General features: G+C 45.9%; 1 protein-coding gene across 2 annotated transcripts in view; it reads left to right on the forward strand.

Moving 5' to 3' along the window:
- LOC120958056 (paired box protein 6 homolog) overlaps nucleotides 1-19,931 on the forward strand; it is a 51,341-nt gene that overhangs the window by 11,809 nt on the left and 19,601 nt on the right. For both annotated transcript variants that reach the window (XM_040380603.2, XM_040380605.2), the window contains exon 3: nucleotides 13,236-13,466. In XM_040380603.2, coding sequence (XP_040236537.2) covers nucleotides 13,236-13,466 — 231 coding nt within the window. The remainder of the gene's footprint in view (nucleotides 1-13,235; nucleotides 13,467-19,931) is intronic.

Here is a 19,931-nt window from a genome sequence, read left to right on the forward strand (position 1 = left end):
AATAAGAGAGGTTTTTCAAATTGGAGAGGTGTCAAATAAGAGAGGGTTCACTGTATTTCATTGTTAGACATAAGATCAGCACAATATTTTATACAAAACCTCAATCTACGCCCATATGTTTCATACTGACTCGTGATCGACTCCGGAAGATTCTGTCATCCCCAGCAGCCGACCCTATAGCGCCCAGTAAGCTAGTACGTATCGACCGCGCATTACGTTAAAACCATAGCAACCGCATTGCCACCTACCTCCCTTCCGCTCTCGCCCCATCACCCCCTCTGAAACAACACTTTCTGGAAGCATTCACGTTCGTAGCTCACTTTGTCGCGCATCGTGTTACATTTCATGCGCATGTTCACACGTTCCAGTGGCGTTATTAGAGCTGACGATCAGCCGGCTCGGAATGCGCAAACCGGCGTACCACACCACACCACACAATGTGTACCACAGCAGCGCAAACGCATCCAAAACGTCTGGGAATTGAAATATGGAATTCCATAATTGAAGAGTAAGCCATCATAACCCGACACAGCAATCAGTCGGGGCGGCGGTTTCGGTTCCGGGTGGGACGTGTCTCTATTTTGGGTAGCAAAAACAAGAAGAAAAAAAGAAACACAATCAGCAATGGCAAAAAAATGTACATCCCGCCAAAGCGCCGACGACTGGCGATTGATGATTGACTGTTTGCTCGATCGCTACCGAAAGATAGCCCTGGAAAATGTGGTACTTCACGGTAGCGATTACGCTTCCGAGCGTCCAGCGCGAAGTGATGGCACCGGGTTGGAAGCAAAGACAAGTGCTGCGGAAGAGTGGGCAATTTACAGCGCATAGCCGACAACCATTCCAGTGCATATTCGGTACGGGCGATGCGATACGCGATACAAAAGACTGCAATCGTGCACCGTAAGCGACGAACCCCGCGTGGGAGCTTCTACACAACAGACGAGCAGACATCGCTGAGGGATGAAAAGCGTAGAACGCGACAGAAGAGGAAAAAAAAAGATACACACAGAAACACTTACGAAACAGTTTGCATTTCATTCCTCGCAAGACAACACGCACATAAGTGGAGAACAAATGTTTTCCCGGTGTTTTTTTTTTGTTTTGTTTTGTTTGCGCTCCGATTGATATAATGACGCGACATGATTGTTGTTGATGCGAGGAAGTTGATAACGCGTCATACACACAGCGACCGTCGCACACATTGTGCAGAAGCGTTCAAGGCTCGGATCACATTTAACAACGGTGACGCCACCGAAAACTACCGACGACCACCCGGCCAGTGCTGGCCTTTTTTTTTTTGCTTTCTTTTCTTTTCGCGTCTTGGCCCGAACATTCAAGCGCACCGCGATCGATTCGCTGAACATTCGGATCGGATTCCGCCTGGCAGCAGCAGCAGCAGCAGCATCACTCGTGGAATGATGGAATTGTGGTGCGTTTTTGGGCCGAGCGAAACATTCCGTCCGTCCGTCCGGCGTACTACGATCGGCTGACGTTGATTTCTGATGCGCGATAGCCCACCCCGCGTTTTGGAGCCCTTGCGGAAAGCTCGTCAAACTCTTGGAACGAGTTTTTCTGTGTGTTTGTTTGCTTGCTGCAGTTTTCGGATGAAATCTAACAAATTAATGATGCCTCGTACCGAGCGTCTCCGTTCGCAAATCGAACCACTTTCCCGCGTGCAATCGACATCTAAGCTTTTTGCTCTCTGCTCTTCTAGCTGCTTGGTAGCACTGGTCAGACGGACCCGGAGGGTTATGTCGTTTCTACCTGCGACAGATCTCCAGCGGAAAGAGACATCTGTTTGATGGGCAATCGCTTCGCCCGGACTGCTCGAACAATCAATGTCAAACGCACAGTGTACGTATGCGTCCCGTAAAAGGCATCTGCGCACTGCGCTGAAAGTAAGGCAAGAGACGGAACGAGACGGTGGTTTCCTTCTGCCACCGTGTGTGATGCGTTTGGGGACTACACTATTTGGTTGGTAATTAAACAGCTCCATAAAATTGTGCCCTTTTTCTCGTCATTTTGCTACATATTTAGACAGCAGGTTGGGCTCAAAACAAGGTGCAACGAAATGAAACGAGACAAATAAAACAACGATTCATTCGCTGTCAACAATCGGTATGAACAATCTTCTTCCGAGGCGATAGCAGCAACAACCCGGCAAGCAAGTCACACGCTCAGCCAGATCGCTCCTTACGGCGATGCAAATGGCGCACTCTCACTCTACCACCAGTGCCAGTGCGCGCACAGCGGCATTTATTATCATAAATTATTTGTTCGCCTTTATCGCACGATAACGATCTTTATGATGTAATTTACGGCACAAATTAGTCACATTACCCGGGGTTGGGTGTGCAAGTGTAGCTGGTAGGCCCCGTGCTATAGGGGGGGGGGGGGGGGGGGGGCTGAACGCTTGCCGCGTTGTCACGCATCCGTCCGCGCGCAGGAGTACGGTAAAAGGAAACCTAACCCAAAACCCGGAGCGTTTCGGAACGGGAAGGGGTGGTGGCATTGCGTTGTGTAGATTTTTGGTCGCCTCTGCCTTAAATAAACATGAGCAAAATCGAACGGAATGACGTGTGGACGTGTTAGCGCCTGGTTTGGGGGCACCACCAGCAGAAAGAAGAAGAAGAAGAAGTAAAAGAAGCGAGAAAGCAAGAGAAAGAGAGAGAAAAATGAGATGATAATCGGACGATTTTGAAAGATTTCGCAGCCGGGGTTCGTCGCCTGTCCGGCGATCGAAGTCTTTCGTTTCAACGCTGCACGATCGCGCTTGCGTTCGTATTTCTTTTCCCTTTGGCACCATTGCTGGAGGAAAGGGGACAGCAAAGCCTACCCCTGTCGAAAGGACGGGCATAATTTACATTTGCGGGCCCCGAAAAACATCGATCGTATCGATTAGCGCCTTATCAGCGATGCTACCACGTCGACCAAACCAACCGGCCCCAACGTGTGACCAATCGTGTGGCTGTGGCAGAGGCGAAAGATTGCCGCCCGATGAAAATTATGACTAATTACCGACACGGCAGGGCACCCAATCAGTGACACCGCGGGCGTCTAAATGACGGCAGCGCGGCACGATACCCCCGAAACGGTGTATCGCCCGACCCCAAACGAGAGTCTGCCGGGTGGGGAGGAGAACCCAAAATAATTTAATTTCTTTCGTTCCGTGTGTGATAAAATGCGCCCAAGAATGAAGTGATGATAAGTGTCACCAACAGGATCAGGAGGGGTGTATTTTTTTTTTCTCTGGAGAACAGCGAAGGAAACAAACGGAATGATTGTTATTGCCGTGGCCACAATCTTCCTGTTCAACTTTGGCTACTTTTCATCAACCGCGCGCAGTGTCGCTGGACGGTGGATAGATTCATGGCCATTCGCTCGTTTTCCCCCACACCGTTTCAAAATTAACCAATCATCACCTGCGGTGACAACCAACACCACCACCACCACAAAGCGGGTGACAGAATTTGCCTAGCACCGGTTGTAAACAGTGAAAATTATGAGCCAACTTGCGGGTGAGCATTCGCGTTGGGATTGTAAAACCCGTCGGCGGCGGTATTTCGATTCACATGTGTGCATGTTTTACCATTCCAATATTCGATTTCCCACATCCCGGCGTGGCAATGTTTTGCTAATCAGCGCTAATGTCGGCGAAGCCCCGTGTGCAGGGCAACGGAGTCTAACCGGGAGGACTCGTATTTATGTTTGCATGTTGATAGAATTTCGTTTATGTTTTTTTTTTTTCTGTGCTGCTATTCGGTGATCGCTTTGTACAAGCTTGTTGACAGTTTTTATGTCATTTCATTGGTTTTTACCAGTGGATGGGACAGAATGGGGAGTTGAATTTATGGCAGTTATGTGTGAAAAGGTACTGGCTTTGCAAATTATTCGTGATGTTTTCAATGTTTTTATTTGGTGCGGTGACAAAGGGCAACGAAAACAGGATCTCATAAAGTCAGAGAAACACTTTTGAAAATTGAGAATCAAACATTTTGTCTTTTCTCTAGTCGTCAACAAAAGGTATAAGAGTATTGTTAAATATAGATCTCGCTTTTTATGTCTTGCTTCAATGAATAATCTATTAACAAGAACAAATGAATGAAATATTAAACTATCAACTAGACATTATAAAACAAATAGTTCAGAATTCAAATAAATTACCCAAAATGGCTAAAACAGATAACTTTGTAAAGTATATGAATGTTTAGTAATTACCATCTACCTTTTCATTTAGACGTAAATGTATAACAATGTTTCTATTGTCCCTCTTTGTATCCTTTCAATTGAAACTTAATTGTTTCTAACAAACGAACGCTCTTCTCCCATAAGTGAGCAATTATTTCCCCGTTTTCTGGAGCATTGTACCGCTCCACCATCGTCCCTGCCGGTTGACGATCCTGCCCTGTTCTGCTGCAACAAAACTGCAACATTTAGCCCTCGAAAAAAAAACACACAAATAACAATCTCACTCACTCCCCACACAGCAACCGCAACTATGCCCGGGCGACCAGTGCGAATGTGCGTGTACAACTCCCCAGAGGCTCATTCCCTTGCAAGATGCCTCTCGGTCACATTCGAACCGATCACCACTGTTCGACCCGTGCGTCCCAGCCCGTACTTCGCACTTTAGCTGAAGGCTTCTCATCCCTGCTCATGAGCAACGATTTTTGTTGCGTGCGCAACATAAATTATTCTCGCTCGCTCGTTGCCCACCCATACCCGTCGGCAGCGGGAAGAATATTTCGCAAAATAGTGTAAATGGACCAGGGCTTTGCTCAAGCCCCCGTCCGATGCTCGCCGGATGCCATTCCGATCAGCGAAGGTGGGAGTGTTTGGTCTGTGGCCGTAGCTGCACGGCCACGGCGCGTTTGGGGGAAAAAAAGCTGGCAGAACGGAAGGCGTGGAAGGCGATGCTTTGGGGTCCGGTTTTTCGAGGCCACCGGTTCTCCGGTTTCGGTTCGAAGCAACAAAATTCCTGGAACTCTCCATACTGGGTGTCCAGACTGCGCCCCGGCCGATGGGGGAAGTGCGCTACAGCGCTGTCCGCATGGGTCTGGGGCAGTCCGGTCCCTGCTACGGTATTGCTTTCCTCGCTCTCGTCGTACGTCCCTGGGGATGCATATTATTATTACTGACGGCAGACAGCCGAGAACGAGAGCGCCAGCCGAGCGGGGCTGAGCTAATTCTTACCTCAAGGAGCAGCTCGAGTTGCGCACCGGCCGCGCTTAATATGAAGTTAATCATTGTCCACGGCAAACTGTAGGCGCGCTTTCAACTGCTCCCCCATCGGCACCCTCCCCGTCCGCTTATCTGACGCACGCGAAGGTTGCACCCACCGTAAGAGCTGTATTAGACCCCCCCCTCCCTCCTTGGCCGTCTCGAACCTACCCGTACACTCATTCAATCGCTCCAAAACGCCTGCAATTCATCAGCAACAATCCAGCATCACATCATTAACCGTGATGCAATGCAGGGCCCTGTACCTGCCCTCTCCCCTTATTCAGCCGTATCGTAAATGCATTAAAAATGTAGTTTTGCGACAACTCAAACCCTTTTTATTACCCCTGCTCCGCTCCGACGCAAACCAAATGCTTTGCCGGATGCACATTTGTGCATTTTCTTCGTCGCCTGCTTCTTTCCAGTGTGTGTGTGTGTGTGCACGCAGTTGTGTGGTTGTTATTTTATTCGTCCTTTCTCTTTCACACAGCACTCCTCTGGCCACCCTCATCGAGCTTCTCCATCTGTTGTCCTCTTTCTTTGCGTGCTTTAAGTAAGAAAAAACACATTTATGGAATATGTGGGCACAAATTATGCACCTCACCCGAGACAGAGAGCGAAAGAGAGAGGGAAAGAGAGAGTGAACTCATGCACCCACCCAAATGCCCTTCGAAACCATCCCTACCACCTTCTCCTCGTACTCCTTCGCAGTACGGGATCGTGATCGTAGCGCTCGAGCGCAGTCATCATAATTATTATAAATAAATTAAAATGCGATTAACCTAACGTTTGCGCACGGTAATTCGCAAACGATCGCCGGTGCATTCGAATGCACCCATGCACATACTTCCCTCCTCCCACTGGACCGATCGAGCTGGTCGAGCTGGTGCGCCTTGCAGGGCTGGGGGGTGGCTGAGAAATGGGATCAATCACAACGCAACAACAGAACGGAGCGTCATGCAGCTCGATCATGTTTGCATCGGATGGTTCGGAAAGACGTCAAAACAGGCTTTAGTTGTGTAGTTGTGCAAGCGTTGTACAGCTGACTTTATAAATCAAGAATACAGTTTTAAAGCAACAGTTTTGAAGAAAAATATTAATTCTATATTCTCATTAAAGTCTAATCTTCTATTTAAAAAAATCAAACAAAATAAATAATTATTAGCACAAAATAGAATCAAAATGTTTTTTTTTACAATTATCATTGGACTGTCAAATAATCAAAATATTTGACTCTTTCTCATGGGAAGTGAACTTCAAATGATAGAAATTGGACTCTATGGTACCCTTATTGGCCAGACTCTTTAGAAATTCCTATTGGAGTTGGAGTCCAACAAGTGCGCTATTGGGTCCAATTCCCATTACGTTAAGTTCATTTCACGAAAGAGTCAATAACATATAGTGACTATTGCATACAGTAAAGCGTAGATTATCCAACAAGGTTTACTTGTTGTATTTAGAAGCTAATGGCTTACAATGAGGACAAGTCTGTCAATTTAAACAATTTACATTTAAACCAAAGAATAAAAACGCATACATTGCCTTAAAATACGAACTGTGTTCGATCTTAAATCAGTATTGCCGCATAATTTTTTCATCACACCCATGCTCGTCTAATTATCTGCTGCACACTTTGTTGGCCAAACCTGTCGCAAATGATATACCCATTCCCGTCCTGTCATACAAAGTCCCGCCACTATCATTTAGCACACACCGGTGCACCCGCACTGCCGAAAGCGTTCGCTAAATGAGTTTAAGCTTTAAATTAAACTAGCTATGCGCATTCGGTGTTCGTTGTAATCCTATTTGATGTTCAAGGAAAAGCGGCTCCCCCTTGAGCAGGTGCAGGTGTTTGGACCGACGTGCGACCGGGCCGCTTCTTAGCGCTTAGAGGCGACCGAAAGGGAAACCTTCAAGCCCGCAACGGTAAGTCTTTTAAGGGGTAAGTTCCGAGAATGCGGTACAAGCGAACGCGGAGCACAACGGAGCAGCCCATTAGGTAAAGCAGCCTTTAGCAGAAAATCTAGTTAGTTATTGGTTAGCTCTGTCGTTCGACGAATCGGCTAGCGCGTGTACGGAGTACGCAGAATGGATGAGAAGCAAAAAACATGATACGATGAGCGCAAAGGTGTGTTTGTGTGTGTGTGTGTGTGTGTGTGTGTGTGTGTGTGTGTGTGTGTAGCATTGAGTTTAAAAATAATATATATAAAAAAAAACAAAAATCATTGGAAAATCCCAAACACGAGCTCCCAAAACAGCAATAAGAGCGAAGGTTTTGATCGGCTATCTAGCAGCGCTCTGTTTTTTGTTCGTGCATTAAAAGAAAGGGCAACAATACAACAAGCAGCTACACGTGTTTCCCAGCTAGCCAGCGTTTGCATATCGCACGGTAATTTCGCTCCCACAAGGACGGCTCTGCCTTTTAACCGTACCGAAAAGGTCGATTAAAGCCAATTATGGGATTAAAGATTAACCCATCACGTGCATCATCAATCATGGTGCTGGGCGTGGGGCAACGCTGGTGTTTATGTGCAAACGATGATGCCTGCCAAAACCCGATCCAATCCAGCTGCATTATCCACAGCAGACACGCACACACGTGCGGGGTGGAAAGCGTTACCAACGCGCTGTATTCTTCGTTGGCCGGGAAAACCCAACAGTGCAATGCGTAAAGCCGATCCCCGACCGCCCGGTAGGAAAACGCAGAAAGAAAGGATTGGTTTTTCCGTCCGTCTTCTCTCTACCACACATACACACTCTCTCTCTCTCTCTGTCTTCGAGCTTCTTCGTTTGACGGTACCAGCCATCGGTACTGCCGTCGAACGCGAGGTGTGAAAATCATTTAATCGATAAAGCTTACGGGGAGTGTGCTTTCACGTTTACCGGGCCAGGGCAAGGGAACACTGGAGGACAAGGGTCTGGTTTTCACCGAAGCTGCCAAGCAGGCAAAGTAATACAGCACGTAATAAACATATCGATCATCGGTAATCGGAAACTTTGCATGAACCTCGCTACTTCCCTTCCGCTTCACGCACTTTTTCTCCCTCATGTAAATAAGTTATCAATCACGGAGGGAAGGGTCGAGTTTTTTTCCCCCTGTTTTCGTTGATCTGGAATAAAATTGCCCAAAAACGGCATCCAAAGTGAATGCTTAATTTAAACTCCTATCACACACTCGCACACTCACTTGCTCTGCCACACTGCACTGACTGTTTCACCGTATATACATACATACGCTTTTGCGTTCCCGTGTGGCCTTTTGCGTGGCTAACCATCACTTCACACTTCAGGGAACACCTTGGACAGCCGTATTGGGTTGCACCGAAATCTGCGCCCCCAGGATGGGGAGTGGGGTGGCTAATGTGGGTGTGTGACAGTGTGTTTGCAGTTTCTTTTTATCTCTCTCTCTCTCTCTCTCTCTCTCTCTTTCTCTTCTGTCTTGAAACATACAAACCATTGCAAGGGCTGCAATTTTGCATGCGTTATGGACACTACAAGCCTGCCACAGCAAAGGGGTGAACAGTTGTAAGGATGTTTCTCGGAAAACTGTGGCTCGACACCTGACCGGCTGACCGTTCGATACTTACCTTTGGATGTGTCTGTGTGTGTGTGTGTGTGTCGCAGTTTTAAAGCTATGCAAAAGTAGCGTTTGACCTAGAAACGAAATGAATGAATGACACTTTCAACATTGTAACAAAAGCAGTCTGGAAAAAAAATAAAAACTCGTTAATGGCGGAATTCTGAAGAGTAACTTAAAATAATAAGATAAACGGTTGTCATTACTCATGACCAAGAGTAATGCAGGGTTTCCCACGATTTTATTTTTTTATTTAGTTATTTATTTGTATCTTGCACTCTTGAGGCTGTGACAAACTAAGTAAAACCTATCCTACCCCTAAACCCTAAATTATTCCCCTATCATCTCCCTTGATCCAGTGTCGCCAAAATTGAAAATTAATAAAATTTTCTCTTCAAATGCGTTGGTCGTTAAATTAAAATCAAAGTGATGAGACCATGTATTTAATAACCTTGTCATAACTAGTAACGGTGTTTTGTATCCATATAAGGTGCGCCTGTTATGAGCGCGTAGATTTATTGATCGGTTCCCATAAGTTATTAGTATCGTCCGATAGGATATCAAGACAATTGAACCAAAAACTTCGGGGAAACGCCCAAAAAGTTAGTGGGAACATACTAAAAAATATGGGAACTAACCAATAAAACGTAGGAAACTCTATAATGTTTCACATGATATTCTCCTGAGGCTAGAATCGATTGTAAATTGATTTTTTTAACACCTGAATTTCCTTTCCCTAAGCAATGCAGTTGTTTACAACGTCATTCTCCTGGAATAAAAAAAAAATTGTTTTAATTCTCACGAGCTTATTTAATCGAATAGTCTATTTATTAATATAAAAAAGATTAGTTTGTATAAAATATTCCTATCTACACTCCGACATTAGATTATAAGTTATATTATTAGTTCCATACAGGGTTTTTATTTGTGTTTGGTAGTTTTTCAAGGGTTTTTGGATATTTCTCGATTTTTTTATTCGTCTCACAATTTATCGCACAATTCTTTGAACAATTGGAATCATTTCGTATGGAAATGCTGGCGCGACGTCAACAAATGATTTATATAATAAGTGGGAGACGGTCAAGAAATCGTGGGACGATACAAACACATTGCGAAAAATTACCGAAAAACCCCCGTACACCCATGAGACTTCTTAAGCTAAATGAACCTATATTAAATTTTCATTTAAATTAAGCGATTTGTATAAACTTAAACCAAACATTCGAAAGCTTCTTATTGTGAGATATTTTTTGTTTCAATTTGATTTAATGTTTAGTCTTCTAGTTTTTTTTGCATTTTCAATTAAATTATTTAAACTGAGAAAATACATTAAAAAATATTTAATATTTAATATCCAACCATAGCATGATTATTGTATTATCATGTATTTATTATACACAGGCTTTAAGGCTCAAAGTTCCTCATCATCTCTCCTCTGATAATAGAAGCCCATCATTCCGCACAATGATTGATACGGAACGGAACGGCATACCCTACTAACAAGCCTTCCGGCCGTTTCGTCTCATTATTTCACAAACCCCCTGTCAATGCTTAATGATACGAAAGCATTAGAACTTCCTGTCTGTTTCGCACACCGTACCAGCCGGATGCAAATAACGGGCATCCAGCAGCAAGTGCAATGTGCATGTGCAAATATTTTATCCCCTCGCCGTACGTACCGATGATCAATTATGCTGCGAAGCGTTTACAGCACGGCCAGCAAAAGCCAACCTTCCTTCACTCGCCTCCACCGCCCTCCCAAAAGGGCGATCGGTCGAAGTGAACTGTCTTGCAGCGCTCGTGCAAAAAGTGCATTATCTCGTTTGATCTTTGCCCGCCACCGGACCCGATCAGTCGCGATTGAATATGATTTACAATTCAAAACGACGGCGCGGTGCGGCCTCGTTAGGTGCACGGCGCAGCGTTCCCGCGCTGCTGCTACCAAAGGTGCTTCCTGTTCGCCCAATTGCCCAAAACGGTTTCCGCAATTTCGTAATGAAGATGTCGGTCGACCGGCCGACCGACGTGACGTGGTGAGTGCGTTTTTCTACGCGCAAAACTGAGCGGTGAATCGAGCCAGTGGCCGGAAGGTTGCTTTCCGATTGCCGAGCTCGGTATCGTTGACAGCGCGTCGCCACTGTTCCAATGCGCCGGGGACGGGGACACGGTGTACGTTCTAATAAATAATCGTCATCAAAACGGTCCCGGGATTCACGGGTTGGAAGCAGTGGGAGAGAGAGAGACGACGCGTAATCCCGTGTCCCTTCATCCCACACGAGCTCGCAGTCTTCACCGATGGCCCCTTCGGACAGCTTGGCCGGTGAGACCATGATTGTTCATTCAGTTGTCAATAAATTTAATAAAAATATTACACAAATATAAATATTAAAACAATTGTACTCGATCAATCGGCGTCCATGAAGGCATGGGAGAGGGCGACCGGGTTCAATGGGATGGGAACGGTTTCGCTGTCGGGGCTTGCTGCTTTGCTGCTGCATCCGGCAGCATTTTGCGCTTATTTGCCGTCTGTGTTCGTTTCGCCTGCTCGAGATCGATTCCCGCTCCGATTATGTATTGCTCATTGATAGGATATAGTGTATTTTATTGCTCAGCGCCGCTTGCGATCCCCGGCATCCCCGGCAACCATTCCTCGCGGGAACTCGCGCTGCAGCAGTAGACAAACATCCCGGCCGCCCTTCGCGCCCCCACCCAGCCAAGGAATAAAAAGGAAGCATAAATTCTGCACCGGTTCCGCTTTTTAAGGGAACAAACGAATGCCCCACATGGCTGGTGTGTTCCCAGCCCCAGCGCAAAGGTTCATTCAAGCTTGCGTCGAAATGTCTCTGTTTACTGCGAGAACTGCGCCCGGCAAGAAAAGACCAGGAAGACCTAAAAACAACCCTACAGCCAGGTCTGCCCGCCACCGAAGTTGGTTATAATAAATTTTTGACATTGCATATTGCGTTGCCAGTTGCCTTGTCCACTTCTTGCGGCTGCCGCAAAAGCGGCGCAGTGCCACGCAGGCGCGCAAGGACTTTGGACGGAGTTTATAAAATTCAAACGATGTCCGCCGACTGCGCTATCACAATCCAATTCGAAGTTGTTCCACTCGGGAGTACAAATTCCGACGCGTTGCCAGAACATGACGTTAGCACACGGCACAAACAACACAGGCAAAAAAAAAAGCAAAACTGCCCCAACTGCCACAAGGATATACGATTCTATTGTTTTCAGCAGTGACTTCTGTTTGAATTCTTCCCCTGCGCACAACCCTTCAGTGCCATGCGGCTATGGTTGGGGTTTTTTTGTTTGCGCCTCAGCGTAAACGCCCGTTTACAAGCGGCGCCATACGGTAACACTTTGAAAGGTGTTCGATTTCGTGCCGGCATTCATGTTTCCGTGCCGAACCGTGCTGCCGTTTGCCGCACGGGACGGGCTGGCACTGTGGATGGGGCGGTGCAGGGCCCGGGCGTTTGTAATTTGATGAAGAAAAATGCATTTTCTTGCGCTACCTGTGTTTCTATTCGGTGCGAAGGTGCAAACGCGCAGGGCCGGTGATTTCTTTGCTTCCTTGCATGGTTTATGCTGTTTGGCCCGTGGCAGTGCGAAACAGTTGGCGTGGTTCGGTTGGCGTGGAGGAGGTGTAGGTTAAGTTATTGGTTGTTTGAACAAAGTGAACAAACAAAAAAACATACAAATGGGAACTTTATTCGATTCGCGTGTGTTTCTAGCCCTTTGCAAGCGGGGACGTTGATTGATCGCGCTCATCAAATCCAGCTTCATCACAGTGGACAATAGGATGTATTGATCTGTTTTGTAGAACAAATGGCATCGGGTTGACTTAAATTATGGAAAAATTATCATTTTATTTGTATACAAAAACAAGTTCACAAGGCAGATGTATGTATTATTCAACGGCAGAACAATAAATGTCATAAATATAGGAAGGCAATGTGTAACTACTGGATGACTGTTTTGTCATAATGAGAATTTTACAATTTTTCTTTTGCTTTCCAGCTTTAAATTGAATATGTTCGCTGTACTTAGTATAAGAATAGTGTAGAAAGATAATTGTTTGCAAATGAATTGATAGGCAAATTAAGCCTCCAATGGACAAACATGACTTTTAATAATCCTAAGCTAATTTTAAGAATTTTGTCAGTCCTCAGTAGTTTAAATGTGGTTTCGAATTTCGATCTTGCTGTGAAAGATTCTGCTTTTAAATGATCGAATGATGTTCCATGGAGAATGATGAATATAGCTTCAGCTGTACGATTATCATCTGAAGAGCATCATATCATTTTTGGAGCACTAGAAATTGTAAAACGCAACATAAACCCCCGAAATCACAACCGCCCGAAGATACCCTGGAACGCACATTTTGCTTTATTACTGTTTTCACTAATAGTGTTCTCCCACACTCGTATATTTACAGTTGGCCTCTCACCTAACCTCCCCTCGCCCGGCTCGGTACAGCCGACGACGAATCTGTTCGGTGCCGCGGCGGCTGCCGCCGCTGCCGGCGCGGCCGGTACCGCCAACGCACACGCCCTGGCCGGGCTGGTGTCGCAACACCGGCTGCTCGAGCTGTCCCGCTTCGGTCTGCGCGGCTACGATCTGGCGCAGCATATGCTCACCCAGCAGGGGGCCGTGTCGAAGCTGTTGGGTAAGTAGTAGTAGTAGTAGTAGTGGTGTCTTCATTCAAATCGCTCGCCATACCCACGATCGAGCACGATTCTGGCCTGGACAGCCGCGGACAAAATGGAAACGAAAGAAGAGCGAGAGAGAGAAAAGCAAAAGAAAATAGAAATCCCCTCAAGATAAAGCCACACAATTGACACATTCAAGCGGACCGCCAGCATCTGGCCGGGGCGGTTACCGGGCTGTGAATGTCACGGAGCATCGTGTTTGTATGGGTTCAAAGAGAAGGGTCCGCCGGCTGCCACTTTTACAGGCAGTGCCGATAATAACACTTCATTATCGTCATATCGACTCCAATTTACTCGGATGAAGTCCCCCTCCCTCCCTCAAAAAAGGGCAGGGAAACGGAGGCAGTGGATAGCAATGCAGCAAACACCGAAATTATAGTGTTTAAACTGAACGCTCCATTTCAAATGATGCCCTCCTCCAGTTTTCCCTACGTTTTATTTTGTATTGCTCCCGAGCTTTCTTCGCATTGCTGCCGTGTGCCGAAAACAACATCAAACGGAGCTTTTTTTTTCTCGATACACTCGAAACCAAATAATAAACATTATCCTATTGCCGTAGAGACACCCCCAAACCACCGAAACCAGCGCGACCAAACAGCCAAACCCCTCATTACACTCGCTGGCAATGGTGCGGAGCGAGAGCACACGATTGTATCCTGGTCACGGCACCACACAAGCTACAGCGAAAGCACACCTCGGAACGGAAACGAAACCGAATCGGTTGGGATATTCGGCAGTGCTCGGCAGCCTTTATGTCTCTGGTCTGTTTTTTTTCTCTCTCTCTATCTCTGAATGTTGTTTTTTATTGAGTTCACTATTTTGAAACTGTTGTATGAATGGGTTCCTCCCTTTTTTTACCAAACTCTATCCAGCGCACTGTTGATGGCGGCATGCAATGGTTATTAATTTATGACTGTAACAATGCAATTTGCCAGACAGCTTGGGTCCACCGATTGGTTCTTAATATTTCGTTCACTTCAAGCGGGAAATTTTGGAACTGCTCGCCTGAAAGTTATTGCATCCCAGAAGCTACCTTCCACCCGGTAAGTTTCCGACGAGAATACAATAAAACAGAAACTTTCCCCTTTCCCAATTTACATATTTTCGGCAATTCGGGAAGGTTTTTGAGCTCCTTCCGGAAGCTCACTGAGGGTTTCCTTCGAGCTTCGAGGGTTCCCTAATTTTATTAGGTGCTTGAATTTATCGCTCTACCCGAATTTCCTCCTAGTGAGTGCCGTATTTGAATAACAAATTTCAAACCCCAAGAAGTAACTTTCGTGTAAACACTCATAAATTATGCCAACCCAATGTTTATGCTAATGCAGCGTGTGTGTGTGTGTGCGGTGTGAGTTTAATTCATGATGTTTGTAATTAAAACAGTTAATTATCTGTTATTAGAGGCGCTCAGCTGGAGCGCTTTAGACATCAATCAGGAAAACACATTTCAATTTCTTTGTTCTACAATAGCTTCAGAGGTTCATCCCAAGAACAGAAAAGGTAAAATGTGCTTCAAAAGTTATTATGTTTTGATAGAATGAATCCCATCATTCACTGAATGCATTTCCATCCCTCAAACGCCACCATTAATTATCCGAAACTCACACCTTTTTCGTACCGGAGGTGCATCCCCGATTACTTGGCGCTTTACACCGATACACCGGGCCGCTATCGGAACGGATCTTATCTACCTTTACACGATCTTCAACGTGCGCCACGTTTGTTACAGAACTTGCTTGCTTCTATCGGAATATAAGAGGGGAGTGGTGCTACCATCATACTACTTTTCACCACAATTAACCATCCTTTTGTGTGTGCGTGTGTGTCTGCACTGCGTGTTTGCTTTACCTTTCCTGCCCGTCGATGCGGGGTTCAATTTATGCAAAGGTAAATATTTACGTGCAACATTAATTTTTCTAAATTAACACACCACAGCGCAGGCGGCAAACATACGACTCCTGCCACGAGACTCGTACGATCGAAGGCCCCTGCTCGGGGCAAACGAACGACTGCAACGGGCGGAGAAGCAGCGAACCATTCGCCATTCTTCTTTCCCGTATGCTGCACCGTTGGTTGCCACTTCCGCTGTCAGAATCATTCCCAGACAAACAGTTCTGCATCTGTCGATTTGTAGACAACCGGTAAACATGCACTTCTTCATACTGCTTCCTGTGCTGGCCTTCTCTCACTGAGCATAAAGGTGTAGATGGCCAGGGCAGGGCAGGTCCGATGAATGGGAAAAATGTTTGCTGCACACTGTCTGCAATTGAACCACTACGTGCAATGGTGGTGTTTGCGCTCGTGTGTGTGTGTGTGTGTGTGTTGGTGACTTCGATTTTCACCTTCATGTCGTGCGGAATGGGCTGTAATGTTTTATGCATGAACGCAACAAGGGGAAATTATTCCACTTTGCACAACCGTTTTGTTACGGTCACACTTGTGCGACCTTTTGCTGCGTGTTGGCCCGCGTGTTGGAGCAAACTGCACTAAATCACTGACCCAATCGCCACGGCTAATAGAAGGAGTAACAGGAAAGAACACTTACCATTTGCGCGGTGCTAATGGGTGTCTCTGGAACGGCGAGTACGGCGTAATAATTTTTATTACAAAATTTAGCCTAATTTGTCCTCAAAGTCCTCCGCTGCACTGTTGCTTCCAGCTTACAACCTTTTGCGGAGGCTTCAAGTGCACTCAAGCTGAAGCTAATAGCATCGCTGGAAAGGTGTGTATGTTTTGCATATAAAATGTTCAAACCCCCAGGGTCACGTGGTGTTTGTCATCACTGCGCCGACTGGTAAGGTCGAGCTGGATGCAGCAGTCAGTCAGCGTTCGCCCAGAGCGCCCAGATTATCGTGCAAAATGTATGCACAAACACCAGCCCCATTGCTAACCTACCGCGATGCAAATCCAATTTCCTCCGGCATACGTCCACCGAAACCGTCACCGCGGCGTTGGGTGTAATTGTTTTCCCGCCTGCATTAATCGTCACCTCGCCCTGGTGCCCGTGCTGATCGTAATCGATTTTTAAAGTACGTCAATTGTTGTAGCCGCAGCTCTTGCTGTTTTGTTGTGCCGGACCGATCGCACCACCGCGATACCGTGACAGCATTTATGGGTCTGGGACATGAGAAAAACCTTTTATTTGTGCATCGAAATGTGCGCTACCTTTTATCTGATTATGAAAAAACATGTGTAGGAATGGTTGTTTTTATTGTCCGGCCGACCGACAACCTGTTTCTTCGCTTTATTACACTTTAAAGCATTTTTAGCGTCGCTTTTGCGGCACAAACACAGCGATACTTGATGGCTGCGCGTATGATTTATCATTCCAATGTTGTTGGTATGTTTATTTTTCCTTAACGCCTTCCCTAACAACCGTAGAAACGCTCTGAAAAGCTTGCTTGTTTTTGAGCCCGCTTCGCTCTATCATTAACAACGGCCACGCCGTGCAGCTAGCTTAATAGCACCCTTGCTAAACAGTTCGCAACCGTCGGGAGCAGGCTCATTTTTTCCTAGAAGGAAAAACCCTCCGTAAAAGCAGGCCCCCGTTTGGCCTCGTGCCCAATGTTTGTGCCGAAAAAGAGTGCTATTTTTTTGTCTTTCCTTTTCATATCACCAAGGTGGCTGAATGAAAAACAAAAAAAAAACATCATAACTATGTTTGCGGCTCATTTCTTGGATTCGGCTCCTCCCCCTGAGGCGGCTGCTGTAAGCTAATTTGCATCTCGCGCGATCGCGCCCCGATTGGCAATCGATACTCGTGCCACCTCCTAAATGGCGAATTTATTTCACCGTCGCTTTTGTTTTACCCCTCGGGACCCCGGGACCATTTGCTGCGACCAAGGAGGATAATTAAAGTGTCTGCGCCCGCGAAAGGGAGCGATAAAAACTGGCGAAAGATTTCATCGGTTGGCATCGGTGTTTGGCTTTGTTTGCTGTTGCAGCTCGCCGAAATGTGGGTTTGGTTCAACTAATTTCCTCTCGTCGTTTCAGTTTCGGCTGCTGAGGCGAGGCAACGGTGCGAAAGGTGTTGTTTGTTTTTGTCCACCAGAATCGGCGGATAATCACTATCTACGTGTGGCAATGATCAGCAACACAGATCGCAACGTTGATACGCACGTGCAGCCGGAGCGAACTCCCAAATAAAAAAAAAAACGAAAGCGGCGGAAAATTGGGATGCTAATTAGCATATTGGTTTGTAAGCGCTGTTGAAAATCCAGAAAACAAACTAAAAGGGCTACGGTCTATTATTTAAGACCAAACTAGCTGCACATTTCGCGGGCACATGTTTTAAGTCAGCTGCTTTTCGTACCGTGTCCGAACAGTCGTACACCAAGCACACAAACTTTTCATCATAATTTGCTTCCATTTCGCCCCATCAATCGGCGAACTTTGAGTCTGTTTTGGGGACCCTTCCTTTCGCCAGATGGTCAGCCGTGCGGTGCGGCGCAAAAAATAAACCTGTTGCTGATGTCGCGACTCTTGCGCGGGGCCGGAAAGACCAAGCGAAGGAAGAAGCTGTCACTTTTACTTCACTCATTAGGAAATGGTTTGAAGTTGAATCTTTACCTTGAATTAGGATGTAGAAGCTTCCAAATTTGTGATAAACATTTAAGAAAATCGCATACATTTTTTTCTTGAGATTTCCATGCTTATTCTCTTCCAACACATGGTTTTTAAGCATAAAAAATAATTTCAAAAAATTGCCCGTAAGGCAAATACCACCCTCGTGGAGGGAATCGAACCTCTCAGTCGGTGGCGAATAATTGCACACTTCAATTGAAAAATTATAATACAATTAATTAGATAGCGAATCGATCGCCCCCTGTCTGCAGCATGCATTCGGTGCAACAAAATGTTTCGTGTACGCCCATCCTAATATCTGATGAAAAGGAGAAATTCTTCAAAAAAAAAAATGTAAAATACTGAAACCGAAAATATGCACCTGATGCAGAACGAGACGAGGCCACAGCGAGGTGATGTAGGTACGAACCAGTGCGTATATGTGTGAAAATAATGCCCTCACGTACCGATTGTTAATGGTAATTTATTCACACCTTACTTCTATCTGGCTTTTTGGGTTGGTTTTGTTTTATTATTATTTTCTCAACATGTTTCTTTTGTACGATGCGGTTTGTGGTTTGGTTTTGGTGTTTTTTATCTCCTTTTGCTTTGTTTCCTTGAGTATCAGCATGCTTTATCCGCTTTTTTCGGTCTCGTTTTCGATACTTGTGAACAACGGAATCGATACACAACAAGCAACGAGACAGTAATTTGTACAAACTGTAACGAGAATTTTAATTGAATTACGCATTATTGCGCTCATATCGCTCCAGTTGGATCTGGAGCGCATTCAATGGTACTGCTGCTGGTCCACCCTGCTGGCTGCTGGTACTTCAACGAGGTTAAGTTATTGCGGGGTAATGATTTTGGGGTTGAGATGTCATGTCAGATGTCGATTTCACCTGCAGCGAGCGGCTTTCTACGACAGATGGCATTTTGTGTGTCACTTTTGTGTGTAATTTCCTGCCAAGGCCGGAACTTCTCCGTTTGCTGATCTGTCCACTTGACCAAAACGCTGACTAACTGATAACCTGACCAGTAGGAAATGCTTCACCAGATAGGCTGAGCTCAAGCTTGTGATTATTATTCCCTTACTAAAACGTTTCCAATCCCACCGGATCAAGCAATCCGTTAACATCTTCATTAGCAATCTCCTCGCTGAACGGTAGCGTTCGGATATGTGTGTTTGTTCGTTCCCATGATGACAACCGCCACTTCCATCCGTCTGTCAGATTGCGGATAGACAAAGGTGCATGCAAAAAAAAAACACACACAAAAGCAAACATGCTAAACCGACCGTTTTCGGTTTCGGACTGTTGCACATTGTATGCAAATGGTATGCCGCGCGGGAGCTGCCTGAGGCTAGCGGTAACCTCATCAGCCTCACCGAAGCGAACCGTTGCCACAGTTGGCCACAGTGCAGTAGCAGCAGCACCACAACAACAGTTTGATTGATTCGAAACCGTAAATCAAACCGATGGAACGATGGGTGACATCGAACCTTTGCAGCACCACCGGGAAAAGGCGATCGGCTCTAATAAATATTCATAGACCACTTGTGCACCTACCTCGTTGTGTGATAACTGATATGTAATTCGGACAACCGGCACGAGCGTGATGGAAACGACCACCCCCAACTCGGGGCGTGTAACTTAATTCATCATGTATTTACAACGTTCTGTTGAATGAAATCGAAAATCGGTGCTGGAGAGATGCTAATGTGTGGTTACTCAGTGCCGGACAAAACCGCACACTGAGATATGTAATAATACTCTCTCGAAACGTGTGGACGTTGCAGACAAAGAGTTTGACATTTGGGTGTATCCGTCATACAAATAACATCCATCAGGGGAAAAATTAAA

The sequence above is a fragment of the Anopheles coluzzii genome, chromosome 3 (genome assembly GCF_943734685.1).
Source record: "Anopheles coluzzii chromosome 3, AcolN3, whole genome shotgun sequence".
Taxonomy (NCBI): domain Eukaryota; kingdom Metazoa; phylum Arthropoda; class Insecta; order Diptera; family Culicidae; genus Anopheles; species Anopheles coluzzii.